General features: G+C 60.9%; 2 protein-coding genes across 2 annotated transcripts; one reads left to right on the top strand and one right to left on the bottom strand.

Moving 5' to 3' along the window:
* Positions 1 to 12,214: 12,214 nt before the first annotated feature.
* LOC128847425 (H-2 class II histocompatibility antigen, E-S beta chain-like) lies at positions 12,215 to 18,219 on the bottom strand. The gene is made up of 6 exons (XM_054046810.1): positions 18,114 to 18,219; positions 17,316 to 17,603; positions 16,267 to 16,548; positions 13,439 to 13,549; positions 12,877 to 12,900; positions 12,215 to 12,510 (listed from the first exon to the last, which is right to left on the bottom strand). The coding sequence occupies exons 1-6, from the start codon at positions 18,217 to 18,219 to the stop codon at positions 12,497 to 12,499; spliced, it is 825 nt and encodes a 274-aa protein (XP_053902785.1). The 3' UTR covers positions 12,215 to 12,496.
* Positions 18,220 to 20,280: 2,061 nt separating this feature from the next.
* Positions 20,281 to 23,074, top strand: LOC128847581 (HLA class II histocompatibility antigen, DR alpha chain-like). Its single transcript, XM_054047102.1, has 4 exons — positions 20,281 to 20,408; positions 21,600 to 21,857; positions 22,322 to 22,603; positions 22,890 to 23,074. Exons 1-4 carry the CDS (start codon positions 20,327 to 20,329, stop codon positions 23,042 to 23,044), a joined length of 777 nt encoding a protein of 258 aa, XP_053903077.1. The 5' UTR covers positions 20,281 to 20,326; the 3' UTR covers positions 23,045 to 23,074.
* Positions 23,075 to 23,347: the final 273 nt, after the last annotated feature.

Genomic DNA, 23,347 nt, shown 5'->3' with positions numbered 1-23,347 from the left:
AAGTGCATCATGGCCCCATACAAGGAGGGGGAGGACATGGATGACTTCCTGGAGGCCTTTGAGACGGCCTGCGAGCTGCACCGGGTGGATCCCGCGGACAGACTCCGGGTCCTTACCCCCTTACTGGACCCCAAATCCGTGGCATTGTACCGCCAACTGGGAGAGGCAGAGAAAGGGGACTACGAACTATTCAAAAAGGCCCTGCTACGAGAGTTTGGGCTGACTCCTGAGATGTACCGGGAAAGGTTCCGGAGTCAAGATAAAACCCCTGAGATCTCATATCTGCAACTAGCCGCCCGCATGGAAAGATACGCCAGCAAGTGGGCTGGTGGGGCCCAGACGAAGGAGGACCTGATTAAACTGCTGGTACTGGAGCAACTGTATGACCGGTGCCCATCCGACCTGAGGCTGTGGTTGGTGGACAGAAAGCCAGAGAACCCGCGACACGCCGGGCAGCTGGCTGATGAGTTTGTAAAGAGCCGGTCAGGGGGTGGCAGGGAGGAGTCCCAAAGGAGCAATCCCACCACAACGCAGAGAGAGAGTCACCATGGGACCTCCCCGTGGGAAAATACAGAAAAACCCCATCAGAGGGGAACATCCGGCATCAGGACCATCCGACCCACTCAAGGGGACCCATGGGACATGGGCTGCTACCACTGTGGCCAAAAGGGCCACATACGGGCCCAGTGCCCCAGGCTCAGGGACAGACTGAGCAGGCCGAACCCACAGAGGGTTGACTGGGTAGAGACCCAGCCCGGCGAGAGGCAGCATTCCCAGGGAAGGGGGGCTGGCAGAGTACCACCTGCTAAGGAGGGAGGAGAGCCCCAGGCCAGCTTCTCTGGGGGGCCAGATGCTCCGGATTCAAAGTTCTCCGTTTACAGGGTTGGCGCGGGGCTGTCCCTGCGGAGCGAGTGCCTTGTTCCCCTGGAGGTGGATGGGAAGGAAGTTTATGGTTACTGGGACACGGGCGCAGAGGTGACACTGGCCCGGCCCGAGGTGGTGGCCCCAGATCGGGTGGTGCCCAACACCTTCCTGACCCTGACCGGGGTGGGCGGGACCCCATTCAAGGTTCCCGTAGCGAGGGTACACCTGAAATGGGGGGCCAAGGAGGGCCCCAAGGACGTGGGAGTGCACCACCATTTGCCCACTGAGGTGTTGATGGGGGGGGACCTAGAGGACTGGCCCAGCAGCCCCCAGACCGCCTTAGTTGTGACCCGCGGTCAGAGCCGGCGAGGGGCACTGCGCCCTGGCCTTGGGGGGGGTGCCTTGCCCGAGGCGCGGGACTCTAACCTGGTGGGGAGGGAACGCCCAGGGACGCGGCTCAGGGAGGCTGCAGCTTCGGACCCAGCGGGCGAGAAAGAGCAGGTGGCCATCCCCGTCCCAGCTGCTGAGTTCCAGGCCGAGTTGCAGAGAGATCCCTCCTTGCGGAAGATAAGGGACCTGGCCGACCTCAATGCGGTACAGACCATGGGACGAGGTGGCCGGAAAAGGTTCCTGTGGGAGAAGGGGTTCCTGTACCGAGAATGGGCTCCCCCAGGGAAAATGGAGTCAGGGGGGATCAGGAGGCAGCTGGTGGTACCCCAGAAGTATCGCCGCCAGCTGCTGTACCGGGCCCATGACATTCCCCTCTCAGGGCACCAGGGAACCTGGCGTACCCAGCAGAGGCTGCTACGGAGCTTTTACTGGCCTGGGGTCTTTGTTACTGTCCGACAGTACTGCGGATCCTGTGACCCCTGTCAGAGGGGGAGGAAGGCCTGGGACAAGGGGAAAACAGCTTTAGGACCCTTGCCCAGCATAGAGGAGCCTTTTCGGAGGGTGGCCAAGGTAAAAAGGGCGGCTCTAAACCAAGAGAGCCCAAAGCACAGACCTCCAGACTGGAGCGCTGGGAGAAGACCACAGCCCAGTTGGAGCCCCAGAGGTATGGGGGTGGGAAAAGGGCGCAGGCCGCATAAACCTTCCCACATGCGAACTGCGAGTGCCATCAAGCAACCCCAACCTAAGGGGGAGCGTGAAACTGGAGGGGCCTGGTGTAATTCTCACCAAGGAATGGGAGGGATGCGGGGGCATCCATGGGAACGGGGGTAGGTTCGAACTTCCCCAGGTCACTGGCTGAAGTGACCCCGCTCAGTTCGGTCTCGAAGGGGGGAGAGATGTGACGAACTGGGCCTGTTCTCACGGTGGTCTGTGAATGCTGACAGGGGAGTGTGCTGGGATAGTCTGCATTGCAGGATGGGATCTGCCCGAGGGCGCCCGAGGGCGCATACCTGAGTGTGTAACATGAGAACCCAGGAAGGGGTTGAAGGTGAGGTGACTCCTTAGCCCGGGAAACTGAACAAAGGCTGTGGGAGGGGTCGAAAAAGGAGAGTGCTGGAAGCAGGCTAGAAGCAGGCAGGGAGAGAGGGCTGGGGGGCAGAGATGGCTCTGACCTCCCAAGGGGGGCTGGGCTGGGATGCCCAGGGACCCCAAGATGGACCTAACTGAGGGGGTCCCTGTTGTCTGTGCCTGCAAGACCTGTCTTGGACTGTATTCCTGTCATCCAAATAAACCTTCTGCTTTACTGGCTGGCTGAGAGTCATGGTGAATCGCAGGAAGCCGGGGGTGCAGGGCCCTGAGTCCCCCAATACTCCGCAACACCTTGGCTTCAGATACCCGGCTCCAGTCCGCATTTACCCCCCTCCCCCCCACTGGGGCTCTTGCAGTTCCTGGTCCTGCCGTTTGGGGGGGGGGGGGGGGGGGCGGCTCCCTTCCAGCGGCCGGTAGCCCCAGTGTGGGGTGAGCTGGGGAGTGTCCCCTGGCGTGGCTAGAGGGTGTTTGTATGTTAGACAGCTCTGGGCAGAGCCCGTGACCCGTGTCAGGTGGGGGCTGCGCAGCGTCCAGACGCCAGCCCTGCCTGGGAAGGGGGAGCAGGGCAGGGTGGGGCTGGCAGAAGGGGGAATCTTGGCCATGCAGTGGGGAGGGGGTGCATGAAACCAGAGCCTGCAATAGTGGAGGGACTGAGACCTGGGCCGTCCCCAGCCAAGGGAGCAGGTACCGGCCGTCAGCTGCTGGCAGGGGATTGCCGGAGATTGTCCCTCGTGTGGTACCCGCCCGCCCCATCACGGGCCTGTGTGAGCCGGGGCAGCCAGACAAGGGCGTCTGGTCTAACGGGGCCCACAGGCCGGCTGGGAAGGGGGGGCAGCCCTGAGCACTGACCCAGCTCTGGGGAGCTGCGACTGCGACACACCGGCTATGGGTTTCACAGCCGCTTCTGACAGGCTGCGCTGCTGTGAAGCCATGAACAGGGACACACACACACACAACATCGGGCCTGGGGCCAGGCCCTCTGCAAACTACAGCTCTGTCTGTACTGACCCCTCGCCGGCCCCCAACCAGTGACAGGGGCTCAGGCCAGGGGACTAATGGAGCCTGGTGCCCCAGTGAATGGTGTGGGGATGATCCATGCGACAGGGAACGCAGCTCTCCCAGCTGGTGCCTGGCCAGGCCATGAGCCATGGATAAGAACATAAGAACATAAGAAAGGCCGTACCGGGTCAGATCAAAGGTCCATCTAGCCCAGTATCCTGTCTACCAACAGTGGCCAGTGCCAGGTGTCCCAGAGGGAGTGAGCCTAACAGGCAATGATCAAGTGATCTCTCTCCTGCCATCCATCTCCATCCTCTGACAGACAGAGGCTAGGGACACCCTTCCTTACCCATCCTGGCTAATAGCCATTAATGGACTTAACCTCCATGAATTTATCTAGTTCTCTTTTAAACCCTGTTATAGTCCTAGCCTTCACAACCCCCTCAGGCAAGGAGTTCCACAAGTTGTCTGTGCGCTGCGTGAAGAAGAACTTCCTTGTATTTGTTTTAAACCTGCTGCCTATTAATTTCATTTGGTGACCCCTAGTTCTTGTATTATGGGAATAAGTAAATAACTTTTCCTTATCCACTTTCTCCACATCACTCATGATTTTATATACCTCTGTCATATCCCCCCTTAGTCTCCTCTTTTCCAAGCTGAAGAGTCCTAGCCTCTTTAATCTCTCCTCATATGGGACCCGTTCCAAACCCTTAATAATTTTAGTTGCCCTTTTCTGAACCTTTTCCAGTGCCAGTATATCTTTTTTGAGATGAGGAGACCACATCTGTAAGCAGTATTCGAGATATAGGTGTACCATCGATTTATATAAGGGCAATAATATATTCTCAGTCTTATTCTCTATCCCCTTTTTAATGATTCCTAACATCCTGTTTGCTTTTTTGACCGCCTCTGCACACTGCGTGGACATCTTCAGAGAACTATCCACGATGACTCCAAGATCTTTTTCCTGACTTGCTGTAGCTAAATTAGCCCCCAACATATTGTATGTATAGTTGGGGTTATTTTTTCCAATGTGCATTACTTTACATTTATCTACATTAAATTTCATTTGCCATTTTGTTGCCCAATCACTTAGTTTTGTGAGATCTTTTTGAAGTTCTTCACAGTCTGCTTTGGTCTTAACTATCTTGAGCAGTTTAGTATCGTCTGCAAATTTTGCCACCTCACTGTTTACCCCTTTCTCCAGATCATTTATGAATAAGTTGAATAGGATCGGTCCTAGGACTGACCCTTGGGGAACACCACTAGTTACCCCTCTCCATTCTGAGAATTTACCATTAATTCCTACCCTTTGTTCCCTGTCTTTTAACCAGTTCTCAATCCATGAAAGGACCTTCCCTTTTATCCCATGGCAGCTTAATTTACGTAAGAGCCTTTGGTGAGGGACCTTGTCAAAGGCTTTCTGGAAATCTAAGTACACTATGTCCACTGGATCCCCCTTGTCCACATGTTTGTTGACCCCTTCAAAGAACTCTAATAGATTAGTAAGACACGATTTCCCTTTACAGAAACCATGTTGACTATTGCTCAACAGTTTATGTTTTTCTATGTGTCTGACAATTTTATTCTTAACTATTGTTTCAACTAATTTGCCTGGTACCCAGGGCCGGCTCTAGGTTTTTTGCCGCCCCAAGCAAAAAAAATTTTGGCTGCCCCCCGTCACAGCCCTGGGCTCCTCGCCGCACTCACCGCCGCCCCAGCCCTGGGCTCTCCCCCACCATCCGCACCCTCCTGCTGCCACAGCCCTGGGCTCCCCCCCCCCGCCACTTGCACCCTCCTTCCGCCGCAGCCCTGGGTCACTGGTAACTCACTCCCAGGGCAGGTCATTCAACAGGAATTTTGGATGTGCACAGAACACAGACAGGATTGGTTCCCATATGGTTACAGAACTGCAGTGAAGTGGAACAATTTTCAGCTTGTGTGACTGGAGGATATCTGGATGCATATTATAAGACTGTCCCACATAAATGAAAGGTTTCAGAGTAGCAGCCGTGTTAGTCTGTATCCACAAAAAGAAGAACAGGAGGACTTGTGGCACCTTAGAGACTAACAAATTTATTAGAGCATAAGCTTTCGTGGACTACAGCCCACTTCTTTCTTTCTTTCGGACTATGCATCCGAAGAAGTGGGCTGTAGTCCACGAAAGCTTATGCTCTAATAAATTTGTTAGTCTCTAAGGTGCCACAAGTCCTCCTGTTCTTCTTTTTTTCCACATAAATGAGGAAAAGTTGAGGTGCCTTTAATATTCTTTTGTTCCATTCTTTGTTTCTATGGGGAATTTGCCAATGCCATATCACTGTCTTCCTTTTAAACAAACAAACAAACAAACAAACAAACAAAAGGCAATGGCTGTTGAAAATAGCAATTCCAGTCCTAATAACCACTGGGAAGCATTTCTTGCTCAATTTTATCCTACTTTCTCTACAGCAAGTTCCAGTGGATCAGTATATTTGATTTGGGGGAAATGAAGTAACAGCTGCCCAAACTGAGCTTGAGCACTCCTGAATTTTGAGGTGTTCAAATCTGGAAGGCAGGTGCTGGGGGGGGGAGGGGCTGTGGCTCCGCAGGGGAGCACGGCAGCATGTATGCAGCAGTGTGTCTGGCGCTGCACGAAGCCAGACATGCTGGTCTGAGTGGCACGGTAAGGGGGCTGGGGGGTTGGAGAAGGGGTAGGAGGTTCCGGGGGGGCAGTCAAGGGATAGGGAGCAGGGGGGGTTGGATGGGGCGGAGGTTCGGGGCGGGCACTCAGGGGCAGGGAGAAGGGGGGTTAGATGGGTCAGGGATTCGGGGGGGGGCAGTCAGAGGATGGGCAGCGGTTGGATAGGCATGGGAGTCCCAGGGGTTTGTCAGGGGACAGGTAGGGGGTGGGGTCCTAGGGAGGAAGTTGGGGGGGTCTCAGGAGGGGGCAGTTGGGGATAAGGAGAAGGGAGGCTTAGATGGGGGTGGGGTCCTGGGGGGCAATTGGGGCAGGGGTCCCGGGAGGGGGTGATCAGGGGACAGGGGGGCTGGATGGGTTGGGGTTTCTGTGGGGGGCAGTCGGAGGGAGTGGATGGGGGCAGGGTGGGGCTACCTTCCCTCCCCGTGGAGTGTCCTATTTTTTGAATGTTAAAATATGGTACCCCCTACTCACAGTGCAGCTCTCCATTCACAGCAGGCTGCAGCATGAGGTCTCAGCTTCCTCACTCCCTCCCCCTCTTTCCTGTTGGTGGTGGCCAAGGGAATGCTGGGCAATGTAGTTCTTTCCCTGCTCCAGGGCTGGCTCTATAGGCAGGGAGAGAACCAAGGAACTACAGCTCCCAAGGCCCCCTGTTGGTTCTCAGCTCCCAGGCTGGCTCCCTGCTGCCCCTGCAAATGGGCTGCCCCAAGCACGTGCTTGCTTTGCTGGTGCCTACAGCCGCCCCTGCTGGTACCAAGGTTAGACTTACCGGTCTGTAATTGCCGGGATCACCTCTAGAGTCCTTTTTAAATATTGGTGTTACATTAGCTAACTTCCAGTCATTGGGTACAGAAGTTTCAGAGTAACAGCCGTGTTAGTCTGTATCCGCAAAAAGAAGAACAGGAGTACTTGTGGCACCTTAGAGACTAACAAATTTATTAGAGCATAAGTTTTCGTGGACTACAGCCCACTTCTTCGGATGCATATCATGCATATATGCATCCGAAGAAGTGGGCTGTAGTCCACGAAAACTTATGCTCTAATAAATTTGTTAGTCTCTAAGGTGCCACAAGTACTCCTGTTCTTCTTTTTGTGGGTACAGAAGCCGATTTAAAGGACAGGTTACAAACCTTAGTTAATAGTTCCGCAACTTCACATTTGAGTTCTTTCAGAACTCTTGGGTGAATGCCATCTGGTCCCGGTGACTTGTTAATGTTACGTTTATCAATTAATTCCAAAACCTCCTCTAGTGACACTTCAATCTGTGACGGTTCCTCAGATTTGTCACCTACAAAGGACGGCTCAGGTTTGGGAATCTCCATAACATCCTCAGCCCTGAAGACTGAAGCAAAGAATTCATTTAGTTTCTCCGCAATGACTTTATCGTCTTTAAGCGCTCCTTTTGTATCTCTATCATCAAGGGGCCCCACTGGTTGTTTAGCAGGCCTCCTGCTTCTGATGTACTTAAAAAACATTTTGTTATTACCTTTGGAGTTTTTGGCTAGCCGTTCTTCAAACTCCTCTTTGGCTTTTCTTATTACATTCTTGCACTTAATTTGGCAGAGTTTATGCTCCTTTCTATTTGCCTCACTAGGATTTGACTTCCACTTTTTAAAGGAAGTATTTTTATCTCTCACTGCTTCTTTTACATGGTTGTTAAGCCATGGTGGCTCTTTTTTAGTTCTTTTACTGTGTTTCTTAATTTGGGGTATACATTGAAGTTGGGCCGCTATTATGGTGTCTTTCAAAAGCGCCCATGCAGCTTGCAGGGATTTCACGTTAGTCACTGTACCTTTTAACTTCTGTTTAACTAACCCCCTCATTTTTGCCTAGTTCCCCCTTTTGAAATTAAATGCCACAGTGTTGGGCTGTTGAGATGTTCTTCCCACCACAGGGATGTTGAATGCTATTGTATTGTGGTCACTATTTCCAAGCAGTCCTGCTATAGTTACCTCTTGGACCAGCTCCTGCGCTCCACTCAGAACTAAATCTAGAGTTGCCTCTCCCCTTGTGGGGTCCCGTACCAACTGCTCCATGAAGCAGTCATTTAAAGTATCGAGAAATTTTATCTCTGCATTTCATCCTGAGGTGAAATGTTCCCAGTCAATATGGGGATAATTGAAATCCCCCACTATTATTGAGTTCTTAATTTTGATAGCCTCTCTAATTTCCCTTAGCATTTCATCATCACTATCACTGTCCTGGTCAGGTGGTCGATAATAGATCCCTAATGTTATATTCTTATTAGAGCATGAAATTTCTATCCATAGAGATTCTATGGAACATGTGGATTCACTAAAGATTTTTGCTTCATTTGATGCTACATTTTCTTTCACATAAAGTGCCCCTCCCCTCCCTCACGACCTGTTCTGTCCTTCCGATATATTTTGTACCCCGGAATGATTGTGTCCCATTGATTGTCCCCACTCCACCAGGTTTCTGTGATGCCTATTATATCAATATCCTCCTTTATCACAAGGCACTCTAGTTCACCCATCTTATTATTTAGACTTCTAGCATTTGTGTACCAGCACTTTAAAAACTTGTCACTGTTTATTTGTCTGCCCTTTTCTGATGTATCAGATTCTTTTTTATGTGAATGTTTATCATCTGATCTGGCCCCTACTTTATCCTCCTCCATCCTCTGCTCCTGACTATAACCTGGAGATTCTCTATCATTAGACTCTCCCCTAAGAGAAGTCTCTGTCCGATCCACATGCTCCTCTGCAGCAGTCGGCTTTCCCCCATCTCCTAGTTTAAAAGCTGCTCTACAACCTTTTTAATGTTTAGTGCCAGCAGTCTGGTTCCACTTTGGTTTAGGTGGAGCCCATCCTTCCTGTACAGGCTCCCCCCATTCCAGAAGTTTCCCCAGTTCCTAATGAATGTAAACCCCTCCTCTCTACACCATCGTCTCATCCACTCATTGAGACTCGGAAGCTCTGCCTGCCTACCTGGCCCTGGATTTCCCTAGGATGCCAGTTGGGCAAACTGGGTCCATTACTGCTCCATGAGGAAGGTGATATCACAGCCCCGGGCGGTGTCTGTGGGGCCCACGCTGGGTTATGTCCATGCAGGGTTTATGGATCACTGCGGGCAGGGAGGGCCACCGAGAGCGGGTTCGGGCCCTGGTGAACATTTTTTTCGGGCCCCCCAGCAAGGGCAGACCGGCTAAACAGGGCCGAAGGGGGGGGGAAGCCGGGCCCCCTTCCGGACTGCCGGGCCCCGGTAATTTGTACCGGCTTCCCCCCCGCCATCGTCGGCCCTGTGTGTGTATGTGTGTGGGGGGGTCACCCAGCTCCCCAGGCACTAACAGCAGCGGGGGGTGATCACCACAATGGCTGGGACTGTGACCGGCTCAGAGACGTCCCCCCGCCCGGGGTGGGTCGCCCAGACTGGCAGGGCTGGGCCAGAGGAGAGGTGAGGGCCACAAAACGAACTGGGGCTAGAGACACGGCGTTTAAAAGGCTGGGGCCTTGCTTTGGATCCAGCGACAGACGGGGCTTTGGTCCTGGGGCCCCAATTCTGGCTGGCAGGCGGGGAAGAGCTTGGGCCCATCCGAAGCCCCGTGTGGGAGACGGGCGATTCCTGCTGCACAGGGCACAGTTACATCCAGTTATTGGTTTTTATCTGTGTCTCTGTGATGCTTTCCCCCGAGAGTCGCCGTCTCTGCAGACCCTGGGGGAGACCTGGCCACGCTTCGGGGATCAGTGCCCCGGCCTGGGGTTTGCAGGGACACACACGGCGCTGTCAGAACAGGGGGTTTATTCACCAGCTGGCCCCAGCACAGGGAGCCGTGAGGGGAGCCCAGAGGACAGAGTGTCACAGCCCGGCCCATGGCCAGTCCAGTGCCCAGCCCGGCTGCAGGGACCCTCTGGGCTCAGGCTCCGTGTGTCTCTCCTCCTCCTCCAGACGCCTGGTGGGAGCCCCGACACCTCCCAGCAGCCAGCTCCTCCCCCCCCACCCATCCCAGCCTTTTGCTCTCCAGCTGGGGGTCACTGCTCAGCCCCCTGTGCAGAGGCGGGGAGTCCATCTCCCTCTGGGGCGCTGGGCGCTCGGTGTGTCATGTCCTGGCCACTGGATCTGCCATTCTCAGCTGCCCCACTGATATGGGGTCTTCGGCCTCGGCAGCTGGGTGATGCCCACACCTGTGGCTCCCAGCCTGCCCTGAGAGCAGACTGTCCTTCCCCACCCCACTGGGTAACAATGCAGCATATGGGGGAAACTGAGGCACACACAGGCCTCATAACAACATCACAGAAAATTCCCATCTCATCACACCTGGTAACTGCCGGCAAACACTGGAGCTCAGAGCCAACCCCCCGTAGACAGGTCTGGGACTCTCTGCTGGGGACGGGGCTCCGGGGTGGCTGGGCAGTGAATCTCTGGGGCCCGGTAGGGGAGGGGCTGTGACTCCCTGGGGGCAGGGGAGGGGTTGGAAGGCTGGGTAATAACTGCCCCCCCCCGTGTGCTGCCCCTGAGCTGCTCCCCAGCCCTGTGCCCCATTGCCGAGCCCCCGGCGCTGGGGGTGTCAGGCTGGTCACGGCAGCCCAAGCTTGGGACAGGAGCATCTCTCAGCTGCCTCTCCCCTGGGAAAGGGATTTGGGGGGCCCCCTCCCCGGGGCTCCCGATGCCCCCTCCCTGCTCTCCCCAGCCCTGGGCAAGGAGCCCGTACAGCCTGGGAACAAACCCGCAGCCCCCCCCTCCCCCCGAATCACCCCCCACTCAGAGCTGCCCCGTGGGCTCCTGCCCTGTCCCCCCAATCAGATCCGGCCCCTGCCCCATGCCCAGCTGGGCTCGGCTGTGTGTTCACACTGTTAAAATGGGGTTCGATGGATCCCAGTGGGGTCAGACTGTGAGATGCTGGCAATGGCTGTCTGCGTCAGTCTCACCTAGACCAGCGTGTCCCAGGCTGTCCGGCGACAGGGAGGGGTTTGCTCTGGATCAGTGACCCCAGGCAGGAGAGTCGCGTCACCGGGGGTGAAACACCAGAATGCCCAGGCCGGGTTCTCTCCACCCGGCCCAGCGACAGACGCCCTAGGGTCAGTCTGCACTGTGCGTGTGTCAGTGTGATTGACGTCGCTCGGGGTGTCGCAGGAGCGTGCACAGGAATACAAATTTGACTGTTTTTGGAGGGGCCCTTTCTGTGTCCCCCCCATGCCAGGAGGAGTTGGCTCCCCCCCCCCCTCCCGGCAGCCAGGGGAGCTGGATTCACCCCCCCCCCACCCACGGCTCCAGGGCTTGAGGACCTGTCGTCTCCACCGTGGGGCTGGGGCAGTTCTGTGCCTGCGCTGACTGGGGGGTTTGCCCCTGCTCGACCCCCCTAGCGCATGCCCCTGTGTGAATAAACCACCTCCCTGCGTGACGTAAGTGACACGGACACAAGCACTCGTGTGCCCAGCGCTGCCAGCAGAGAGCGTGTCCCCCCCACTCCCCTGCCACGCAGAGACGGGTTATCAGGCCAAGGGGAGATCTCCCACCCATCAGCACGAAGCGTCATCACTAGACGGGCTGCAGCAGCGCTGGGCGTGTGGACAAGCCCCATGCACCAGGGGGGCCCTCGGAGACCTCAGAGGACACAAGACTTTGTTGAAGAGCCCCTCCCGCACACACCCCCATGAAGAGGAGAGGTGCAGGAGCGCTCGTCCCACCAGCTAGAACGTGGGAGGAAGGGCATGAAACCCCCGTCCAGGAGAAATCCCTCACTGGACACTGCTTGGATGGGAAGAGGCAGGAATGACCATGAGCACCAGATCCCCTGGCTGTGTCTGGGTCAGCCCCACGGCACACACAGCGCTTGCTTCTGACAGGAGTTTCTGTGACCTTTGGGCCCCTAGGGCTGTAACTCCCTGGTGTGTGTGTGTGATCTGCTGTAACCTTGTCAAGAACTCCCAGTGCTTGGTCGTAGGTAACAAATCTTTACTGAGGTTATTACAGGATTGGCTACAAGCGTTGTCTGTGGAGTGAGATCGAAGGCGTAGCTGACCTGGGGTAAGCGACTGGTCCTTTGGGACAGGGAGTGACCCGAATATCGCTGTGATTTGTGGAGGAAGGGATGATCGATCGATCGATCACAAGGGCAGGCTGGCCGGGGTGGCCAGACAGAGCAGAGAGCCCAAGGAGACTGTCTGTGGCTCCACGGTTATGTTGTCACAGGGCTCCAGAGTTCACACTCGATACTTTGGTGAAATCTCAGTACAGAACTCAGCCAATGTGGGGTTGGTGCCCCGGGTACTAACTGTGCCCTGAGATTGGTCCCCACACTTGTGAGCCACTCGACAGCGTGATAGGGTCACCCCAGGGCCCTGCTGGGACTGAGGGGCAGGGACGGGTCCCCAGGCGGGGGCAGCGCGGGCTGGAGCCAGGCAGAGCGCGGGGAGCAGACAGGGACAGGAAGGGACTGGCCCCAGGTTCTCCATTCTCCGGGCTGGGGGAGACAGACGGAAACTCCTGCCGGCCGGGGGATCCGACGCCCAGGATCTAACGCAGGAGCCCTGCAGGGAGAGGGGAGAGAAATCAGCCCCTGGCCGTGGGGCTAGCGGGACGGACGGGGGATTTTCTCTGCCAGGCCCCAGGGCGCCCCAGTGACTCTGCCCAGCAGCCGCAGGGCTGGGCGATGCTCGGCAGGACCCAGGACCCTCTGCCCCCGGGAGCAGCTCGGGGATCGGCCTGAACGGAGACCGAGGGAGCCGCAGACTCCTCTTCCGTGGGGCCAGCGCCCCATTGCCCAGCTGTCCAGGGCCTGAGCCGGGCGGGTGTCAGGGGCCGAGGGGCAGAAGCAGCCGCCCCACGGGCGCCCCAGGCAGCCTGTGCTCAGTGTGGGGAGAGGGGGTTTAACGGGGGAGAGGGATTGAAATTACCTGCAGGTTGGGGAACGGGGCGCCCTGAAAAACAAAGAGAAACATGGTCAGAGCCCTGGACGGGGGGGGGGGAGCCGGTTCCTGGGGGTCAGAACTCCAACCCCTGCCCCACGGCATGGAACGCCCCTCATTAGGAACCCAGCCCCCCTCCAGCCCCCAGACCTGGGGTTACCCTCCCTTCCCGGTTATTACTGTAAATCCCTGACCCAGAGTCCCTGCTCCGGGGGAGGGGACGGGAAACGCTCTGAGCCCCGGGGCAGGGGCAGCTCCCTGCACTGCGAGGGGTTGGGGTCTGTCTCACCCAGGGGCCTCAGCCGGGGGAGGGGAGAGTGGGAGCTCCCAGCTTGGCCCCGGGGCCCTGCACTGAGATCTCCCCATGGCCCCTGATCTGTCCCTGCCCTAGGAGGGGGGAGGGTCTGACCCCGGCCCCAAGAGACTAGAAGCCGGGAGGCCCCTGCCAGGCTCTGAGCAGCCCCTGCTGGGGGGGGGGGGGGAGGGTGCAGCCAGCCCCACATCCCCCCAGAGACCCCCTGGTGCCCCGCCCCCGCCCGGAGCCATTCACCTTTCTTATTCTTCAGGTAGATGAGGAGTCCGGGCGCCAGGAAGATCAGCCCCAGCACGAAGCCCCCGACCCCCGTCAGCATCTTGCTCCTGGCGGAGTCAGACTGCGCCTCTGAAACAGGGACATGGAACGGGCCGGGTCAGAGCTCCCGTCTGTGCCAGTGACTGGCGCCGGCTGGGGCAGAGCCAGGGGCCCCAGCCTAGCGGGAGGGACCACTGGACCCAGTACCAAATAATTACTTGGGACAACTAATAAAAAAACAGGAAGCGAGGTGACGGTCAAAGGTTCAAAATCAGGGAACCGGATGGGGACACCGAGCAGAGAATCCCGGACAGTGCCCACTGCTCCTCGAAGGTGTCAAGGGAGCCAGCGGACGCTGCCCAGTGGAACTCCGCCCGGAGACGTGAGACCAAAGAGGTACGGAAGTAGGCCCCACAGTCGCAGAGCACCCCCCCGTCTAACATCCTCTCCCTGGTATTATAGATGGTAAGTTTGGCCAGGGCCAGGAAGAGGTTGACGAGGAGGTCCCGCGACTTAGTAGGGCCACGGATAGGGTGTGCATAAATAAACAAGTGTGGGGAAAAGTGCAGCCAGAACCTCAACAAGAGGTTTTGGAGGAGCCGGAAAAGGGGCTGCAGCCTGGCGCACTCGAGGTAAGTTTCAGAGTAACAGCCGTGTTAGTCTGTATCCGCAAAAAGAAGAACAGGAGTACTTGTGGCACCTTAGAGACTAATAAATTTGTTAGTCTCTAAGGTGCCACAAGTACTCCTGTTCTTCGAGGTAAGTGTGCGCCAGGGTCTCCCTGACGCCGCAGAATGGGCAGGCCTCAGGAATAGGGGTGAACCGCGCCAAGTACACGCCAGTACCGACGCCGGCCGGGACAGAGCCAGGGGCCTCCGGACCGGGCTCCCGTCCCCGCCAGTGACCGGCGCCGGCCGAGGCAGAGCCAGGGGCCTCCGGGCCGGGCTCCCGTCTGCGCCAGTGACCGGCGCCGGCCGGGGCAGAGCCAGGGGCCTCCGGGCCGGGCTCCCATCCGCGCCAGTGACCGGCGCCGGCCGGGACAGAGCCAGGGGCCTCCGGACCGGGCTCCCGTCCCCGCCAGTGACCGGCGCCGGCCGAGGCAGAGCCAGGGGCCTCCGGGCCGGGCTCCCGTCTGCGCCAGTGACCGGCGCCGGCCGGGGCAGAGCCAGGGGCCTCCGGGCCGGGCTCCCATCTGCGCCAGTGACCGGCGCCGGCCGGGACAGAGCCAGGGGCCTCCGGACCGGGCTCCCGTCCCCTCCAGTGACCGGCGCCGGCCGAGGCAGAGCCAGGGGCCTCCGGACCGGGCTCCCGTCCCCGCCAGTGACCGGCGCCGGCCGGGGCAGAGCCAGGGGCCTCCGGGCCGGGCTCCCATCTGCGCCAGTGACCGGCGCCGGCCGGGGCAGAGCCAGGGGCCTCCGGGCCGGGCTCCCGTCTGCGCCAGTGACTGGCGCCGGCCAGGGCAGCGCCAGGGGCCTCCGGGCCAGGTTCCCGTCTGCACCAGTGACCGGCGCCGGCCAGGTCAGGTCAGAGCCAGGGGCCTCCGGGCCGGGCTCCCGTCTGCACCAGTGACCAGCGCCGGCCAGGTCAGGTCAGAGCCAGGGGCCTCCGGGCCAGGCTCCCGTCCCCGCCAGTGACCGGTGCCGGCCGGGGCAGAGCCAGCAGCCTCAGGGCCGGGCTCCCATCCGCGCCAGTGACTGGCGCCGGCCAGGGCAGCGCCAGGGGCCTCCAGGCCGGGCTCCCGTCTGCCCAGTGACCAGCGCTGGCCGGGGCAGAGCCAGGGACCAGGGCCCGCAGGAGCAGCTGTGGGACAATCTGCCCCACGTCAGGGCTCCTCCTGGTCTGTGATTGTCAGAGATCGGCTCAGGCCCTGCAGCGCGAGGTCTGATATCCCTGCCCATTGTCAGCATGAACTGGTCTAGCCAGGGCTGTCCCTAGGGGGTGCGGGGCCTGGGGCGGAAGTGACAGATTTGTCTCTTCCAGGACCGACTGCACCGGCCAATCGCACCAGCCCATGGGACCCGGAGTGGTTCCCCCAATTCACCCTACCCAAGGGACGGCTCTGAGTCTAGCCCTGGATAGTCTGTGAGGGTACATCTACACTACAGCGGGGAGTCGATTTAAGATACGCAAATTCAGCTACGTGAATAGCGTAGCTGAATTCGACGTATTGCAGCCGACTTACCCCGTTGTGAGGACGGCGGCAAAATCGACTTCTGCCGCTTTTTGTCGGCGGCGCTTACTACCACCTCTGCTGGTGGAGTTAGAGCGCCGATTTGGGGATCGATTGTCGCGTCCCGACGGGACGCGATAAATCGATCCCCGAGAGGTCGATTTCTACCCGCCGATTCAGGCGGGTAGTATAGACCAGACCTGAGCCACAGAAATAGCCAGTCTCTTTGTGAACCTTGTTCTGTTCTTGGGCTCAGTGACATCCTGTGGCAGTGAGTTCCACAGGCTAATCACACAGTGTGTGGGAAACGTCCTTCCTTTTACCAGGTGTGAATTTGCCCCTTTTCATTCCACTGAGTGTCCCCTTGTCCTTGTGCTGTGAGACAGGGAGAACAGATGCTCCCGATCGCCCTTCTCCAGACCAGTCATTATCATGGAGACTTTGCTCCTCTCCCCGCCCCATCACTGCCCCACTCAGGTTGTGTCTACACTGCCTTGTGGAGCCCGCCTATGTGAGCTCCCAGCCCAGGTTGATAGATTTGCGTTATCAGGGCTCCTGTGAGTGCTCTGATCCAGGCCCATCCCCCGAGGGCTGCCCCTGCGGGCTCAGGGGCTGCCCCACACCCAGAGGCTCTTACCCCAGTGCACGGCGAGCGGTTCCCGCAGGCTGATGTGCTCCACCTGGCAGGTGTAGACGTCCCCGCGCCGGGGGCTCATCTCCAGCATCACCAGGATCTGGAAGGTCCAGTCTCCGTTCTGGAGCAGCTCCGTGGACACCACCCCGGCCGTCTGCTCCTGCCCGTTCTTCAGCCACTTGATCTCGATCCCCCCGGGGTAAAACCCCGTCACCGAGCAAACCAGCAGGTGGGAGTGGGGCTCGGACCCCGATTTTGTGGGGAAAACTTTCACCTCGGGCTGAACTGGGGGGAGAGAGAGGGGGGGCCTGGGAAAGGGGCTGGAGACGGAGGATGCTGAGGAAGAAGAGTTGATTCCCTGCCCCAGAGACAGGCCCCAGCCCCCCATCTACCCCCCAGGCTGGTTCTCTCCTGCCCCCCGTTGCCCTGGTCAGGCTGTGGCAGAAAGGTCCTGAGGGGGGTCATGTCCCGTCACCCACATGTGGACAGAGCCAGGGACTGTCTGACACTGGGGCCCAGGGAGACGGGGTCTCAGCCCAGGGACTGCCCCCACCCCCCAGACAGGGGCACCCCGAGGGAGGAGGGGTGCGGTTGGGGGGAGGGGAAAGTTCTGCCCCATCGCCCGGCCCCCCCAGCACAGGAAGGGGGGTAGGAGCTGTAGCAGATGCCTGACCTGGGGAGTCTGAGTGGGGGGCATTGGGGGCTGAACCCCTCAGAGGGGCTGGGGCTGGGAGCGGGGGGGAGGGTCAGTCACCGCCCCCCCGCAGGGACTGACCGGGGCCTGGTGCTCTGTATCCTGCCGACAGGGGGCGCCGCAGCCAGACCCGGGGACATGATCTTGGCCGTTCCCAGACCCTGGTTCCCTCCCGCACCTGCGGCTGAGTGACCCCGCCCCCTGCCCCGCCCCCTAACCATGACCCCGCCCCCTGCTCTCTGTGCCCCGCCCCCTAACTGTGACCCCACCCCGTGCCGTGACCCCGCCCCTCTCCCTGCCAGCCCCAGCACAGGAGCAGCTCAGCCCCCCGCCCTCACCTCCCCCGCCCCGCACCCACCTCTCCGGTTGATGGTGAAAGACTCCCACGCCCTGTAGTTGTGCCGGCAGTACCGGTCCGCCTCGCCCCGCCTGTACGCCAGCTCGGCCGGGTCCTTGTTCCACTGCTCGGCCTCGGGCCGCCCCAGCTCCGTGTCCGCCACCCACAGCCCCAGGTCGCTGTCGAAATGCACGATCTGCTGCCGGTCGTAGATCCACCTGACCAGGTACCGGACCCGCTCGGTGCCGTTGGTGAACAGACAGTCACCCTTGAACTGGTGCAGGAACCGCCCTGGGGGGGGGAGACGGGCTCAGCTCTGGTGCCCCCCAGCTGCCCCTCCCCCTCCTGACCCCGGGCTCGGAGCCCAGCGGGGGGGGAACAGCCAGAGCCCCCAGAGCCCCCCCCTGCCCCGAACCCCTCCCGCACCCAGGGGAGCCCGGTGGGCGGGCAGGGCCGTGTGGGGGGAGGGGAGTGACAGTAACACTGACCTGGGGGGGGCGGGGTGTAGGGCAGAGACACTGACCAGGGAGACACCGGCACAGGCAGGACGGGGCACCCCGGGGCGCTGGGGTCCGACCCCCCCGGATAACACCCAGCGCTGCCCAGGATGGGGCTCCCCGGGGCGCTGGGGTCCGACCCCCCCAGATACACCCAGCGCTGCCCAGGACGGGGCTCCCCGGGGCGCTGGGGTCTGATCCCCCCGGATACACCCGGCGCTGCCCAGGACGGGGCTCCCCGGGGCGCTGGGGTCTGATCCCCCCGGATACACCCGGCGCTGCCCAGGACGGGGCTCCCTGGGGCGCTGGGGTCTCTGCTCACCTTCGGGCTCCATGCAATGAGCCAGGTGGGTTCTCAGCACCGTCAGTGTCACTAGCAGAGCCCCAGCCCAGCCGCTCCCGGCCCCCAGGATCCGACCCGCCCCCATCGCTGCTCCGGAGGGAGAGACCTGGAAAGGCGTCGGGACCCCCAGCCTGAGACCTTCTCTGTCCAGCTCCGAGCACCAGCCCCAGGGACACTGCCCACGGCCCCGGGGATTGGGCACCCCCAGCCCAGGGGCCAGTCAGCACCGGGTCTGGGCAGCATCATCAGTCACCAGGCAGAGCCGGCCCCAGCAGGGCTCGGTTCCTTACTTCTCCCTCGTAGGGGGCAGAGCAGGGCCTGGGGTCAGGCTGCAGGACTCGCCCGGTGCCTGCCATGGGGCCGGGGCAGCTGGAGAGCGGGGCCAGCTCAGGGACCAGAGCAGGACCCCAGCAACGGGTCTGGGACCCTCTGTTGCCTTCCTCTGGTGCCTCGATCCTCTGCTGCCGGCTGGGGCAGGCCGGGTGTGTATGTGGTGGTCTCTGGTTGTTGGGGGTAAATTTAGCCCCAGGGGAAGGTTTGGGGCTGGCCCCACAGGCAGAAGTTCTGAGCTTCCCCCTCCCCCACCTCCATGGGCCTGAGCCCTGCCCCCCAGGGACCCCACCAGAGCGGGGGGCTCAGTGTCCATGGGTCAGGCACAGCTCGGCCTCCCAGCTGCTCCCACCATCAATCTCCCTAAGGGGCTTCTCTGGCCCCCAGTCTCTGAGCCCTTCCCCCTCTCTGCTGCGTTCAACCCCCACCCCATGGGGCAGGGCCCGGCCATTGTCCCCATGGCCCAGCTGGGGAGGGAGGCCCAGAGAAGTCAGTGACTGGCCCAGGATCACACGGAGTCTGTGACAAGGCCGGGACTAGGGTGACCAGATGTCCTGTTTTTATAGGGACAGTCCCAATTTTTGGGTCTTTTTCTTATGTAGGCTCCTATTACCCCCCATTCCTGTCCCGATTTTTCACACTTGCTATCTGGTCACCCTAGTTGGGAATGACCACAGGGCTCCTGGGTCCCAGGCCAGCCCTGAACTGCTGGGCCAGCCCCTCTCCGGCACCTCCAGCGCTCGGCCCCTCCTGCCGGGCGCAGTGTGAACACCCAGTGCGTTAGCTGCCATGGGGGCGGGAGGCGGCGGGTTTGAGAAGGGGGCAGGGACCAACATACTTCACACACGGCCCGGACAGACCCCGGGGAGAGGGCGTTTGGTCACTAACAGCAGATCGGAGCCGGTGCCAGCAGAGGGGAAAGGCCCCGTGTCCCCGTCCCCACCTCCCCAGCCAGTCAGTCCCGGCCCTGGGGCCAGATGGGAACAGCACCCCCTAGAGGGTGATGGGCCTGTGTCCCAGTCTCCCATGGATGGTGCTCGAAACCCCGTTTGAGGCCTTGTCTACACTTAACACTTGTCCTGGCAGATCTCTGTGGTTCAGGGGTGTGACCCCCCCAGTGCAGAGCTGGGCCGGCCAAGCCCCCACTGTGCACCCAGCCGTGCTGCAGAACAGGGGGTCTGGGACTGGTGTCAGCGCTGTGTGGGGAGGTGCTGTCCCCACACCGGGTACAACCCCCCCCCCCCCCCCGGCGGTGCTGCTTCCACACTGGGACAAACCCCTCCTGGAGGCGCCGCTTCCACACTGGATTTCTGGGTGGAGCCGCCCCAGCCTCGGGAGCAGGGGTCTGGCCGGGAGTTTGCAGTATTGTCAGCCCAAATGTTCAGAAATCCTGAGATTGGCTTTAAACTCCTGCGATGACGTACAGATACCAGCTGTGGGGGTTATTTGCCTTCTGCTCTTTGAGCCTCACGGTGCCCGGGGGTCACAGGTTGAAGCTCTCCCCACAGCCCCGAGGGCTGGACACTCCCTTGGTCTCTAAGAACGAGGCTGGGATCGTCCCAGACTCACATGACTCCTGGAGCTGGGGCTTTAGGAAAACACAAGACTTGTGACACGATCCTGAGAGACGGGAACCCTGAATTTCTCCATCTCCTCTTGGGGAGGCTCAGCGCTGCTGCTCTGCCCGGTAACAGCCTGGTCGGCGCAGGGATTTCTGCCATTGGGCGCAGGCCCCTGGGCTGGGTTCCCCTGGCCAATGCCGGGCGCTGCCCCCAGCCCTGCCCCCCCCGCGGTGTGACAGGTGCCCCCCCGGCCCCCTAGTGCTGCCGGCCCCGCGCCCAGCCCAGTGCCGGGGAGAGGAGATGGGCGCAGGACGGGGCGTCCCCATGGCCCAGCTGGCCCTGCTAACCCTGCTGGCCCTGCCGGGCGCCGGGGCAGTGACAGGTACGGGCGGGGCGGGGGCTGGGACACCTGGGCCTGGGGGGGGCGGCTCCATCCCCGGAGCACCCGGCTCCCCCTCAGGGAAGGGACAATGGGGGGGCTGACGGGGCAGAGAGGGGTACGGGGGAGCTGATCTGGACGGAGTGGCGGCTGCAGGGAGGAGGGTCTCACCCCCATGGCAGGGAGGGGGGAGGGGAGGCTGGCGCAGAAGGACTATGGGGAAGTCGCTGTGGTTTGGGTACGACACAGCCCTGCCCTAGGGGTGCAGCCCCTCTCCCCCACAGGGACTCGGGGGCTGATCTCCCCCAGGGGGGCGCCAGGCACAGGGGGGATGGGGAAACGTGCCCCAAAGAGCCGCTCAGGGCCAGACCCTGCTGAGCAGTGAGTGCGTCTGTGCAGAGGAGGGAGGCCCTGGCCCCGCTCCCCGGCTTGGCCCCATTGTCCCCCGTCCCCCCCAGGGCTCAGACCCACGGTGTGGGGGGCTCTGTGGGGCAGATTCTCTCCTCGGCTAGTGGTGGCGGGTTCCCTCCTTTGCAGTCGCTCGGTGAGATCCTGCCGGGCGAGCTGGGGTCAGCGAACGACTCCCTAGGATGTAGGTGCCCAACTCCCTTGGGCCCTGGGCAGCTCTCAGCCTCAGCCCTGAGCCAGAGCCCTCCCCCCCGGAGTGTGTCTGACCCCCCAGCACAGCTTTCATGTCTCTGGCTGGGGAGTTCCCGGGTCTCCCAGTGACCGGCATTGGGGTGTGAGTGTCGGGGGCCAGGGACTGAAATCGCCCCGAGAACAAGATCATGGCGACGCCGGGACACAGAATGAGCCCCGTGCACAGACGGGAGAATGAAATGTCCTGTGGTAATGACATCCAACTTCCCCCCTACACCGCTCTGGACTGAGTCCATGTCCCCCTTCACAAGCTAAGTGGGGATAGGCCCGGCCACTGCTTGGATGGGATTGAAGTGAGCAGAAGGTGGGGCACAGTGGGGGGCGCTGTCCCCTCCCAGGCAGCGCTGACCCCAATGTCCCAGCATGATACCAGGGGTCACAGGGCTCCCTGCACCCGCTTTCCCCTCACACCGGGGCCTCCCAGTGCCAATGTCACGGCCGGGGGGCTGTGGCACCAGGGGAAGGGATCAGAGACCCTGTATCCCGGGGGAGGGGCTGGTGTGGGTGCTGATGGGGACGCCTGTCTCCCCGCAGTGGATCACGTGACCTCCCAGGCGGAGTTCTACCAGCGCACGGACCGATCCCAGCAGGAGTCCGGGGAGTTCATGTTTGAGTTCGACCAGGACGAGACCTTCCACGTGGACCTGGAGAGGAAGGAGACCGTCTGGCGCCTGCCTGAATTCAGCAAGTTCACCAGCTTCGAGGCGCAGGGTGCCCTGGGCAACATCGCCGTGGACAAGCAGAACCTGGAGATCCTGATCAAGAGGTCCAACCGCACATGGGCTGAGAACGGTGGGACATTTTCCCTGCCAGGCACCGCTCCCGGGACCCTTCCCTCCCCATGCGTGCCCAGTGCGAGTCCCCACTCAGCTCCCTTCCCAGCCCCTGTAGGGCTCGGGGGAGCCAGTCAGCCGGGCCAGGGCTCTGCAGGGCAGGGGGCCGGGCAGTTCACACCCTCCAGGCTGGGGGCTCAGGACAGCTCCTTTGCCGAGGGCTGTTCGTGGCCCTGCCCAGCGCCAGGCCCTGCCCCCGAGGGATTCTCTCCCCTGCCCCTGGTGCCCCATGAGCCGTCAGGGCGTGGAGCTGGGACTGCCCCGGTGACCCCCACAGTCCTGGGGAGAGAACCCTGAGCTGGAGTGTGAGCACCAGGGACAGGCTGGCTCAGGGGGGCAGGGAATGGGGCACGGGGCCTTTCCCCTCTATGGGGCGCTGGCTCCGGGGCAGGCAATGGGACCCACTGACCCCTGTCTCCCCAGTGCCCCCTGAGGTGACCGTGTTCCCCAGAGGCCCCGTGGAGCTGGGTGAGCCCAACATCCTGATCTGCTTCGTGGACAAGTTCTCCCCACCCGCGCTCAGCATGACGTGGCTGAAGAACGGGCAGGAGGTGACCGAGGGCGTCTACGAGACCGACTTCTACCCCCGCCAGGACAACTCCTTCCGCAAGTTCTCCTACCTGCCCTTCCTCCCCAGCCAGGGCGACTTCTACGACTGCCGGGTGGAGCACTGGGGGCTGGCCGAGAATTTCACAAAGCACTGGGGTAAGGCCGGAGTGCCTGGGGACCCCGCTGGGAACACAGCTGGGAGCCAGGATGCCTGGGTTCTCTCTCTGGCTCTGGGAGGGGAGTGGGGGCTGGTGGTTAGAGCAGGGGGGCTGGGAGCCAGGACGCCTGGGGTTTACCCCAGCTCTGGGAGGGGAGTGGGGTTCTAGTGGGTCAGAGCAGGGGGCTGGGAGCCAGGATTCCTGGGTTCTATCCCAGCTCTGGGAGGGAGGGGTGGGAACAGCCTCCCTCACTCCATGCCCTGTCCCTCTCCCCCTCTCTCCAGAAGCCCAGGTGCCCACCCCCGTCCCCGAGACCACAGAGACCCTGGTGTGCGCCCTGGGTCTGGCCGTGGGCATCATCGGCATCATCGCGGGCACCATCCTCATCATCAAGGGCATGAAGATGAACGCTGCCCGCAACCCGCGGGGCCCCTTGTGAGTAGCCGCTGCCCGGGGAGGGCATCAGCCGCACCCGCAGCCCCTGGGCCCCCCCAGAACCCCCTGGGGAGACCCCCACCACCACTAGCTGTGCCCCCCCCCAGCCAACGACAGCCCCTGGGCTCACCCAGCACCCCCTGGGGAGACCCCCCCACCCACTGTGCCCCCCCAGCCAGCAGCAGCGCCTGGGTCAATGGGAGACTCCCTGGGGGTGCTGGGGAGTGGCCCTGATCCCTGCCAGCCTCGTGTCGGGGCCCAGGGGTCCTGGTAACTGACCCTCTTTGCCTTTCAGATAAACCCGGGG

Source organism: Malaclemys terrapin, chromosome 13 (assembly GCF_027887155.1).
Source record: "Malaclemys terrapin pileata isolate rMalTer1 chromosome 13, rMalTer1.hap1, whole genome shotgun sequence".
Taxonomy (NCBI): Eukaryota; Metazoa; Chordata; order Testudines; family Emydidae; genus Malaclemys; species Malaclemys terrapin.
The sequence above is the reverse complement of the archived record's forward strand: the minus strand, read 5'-3'. Positions and strand labels throughout refer to the sequence as shown.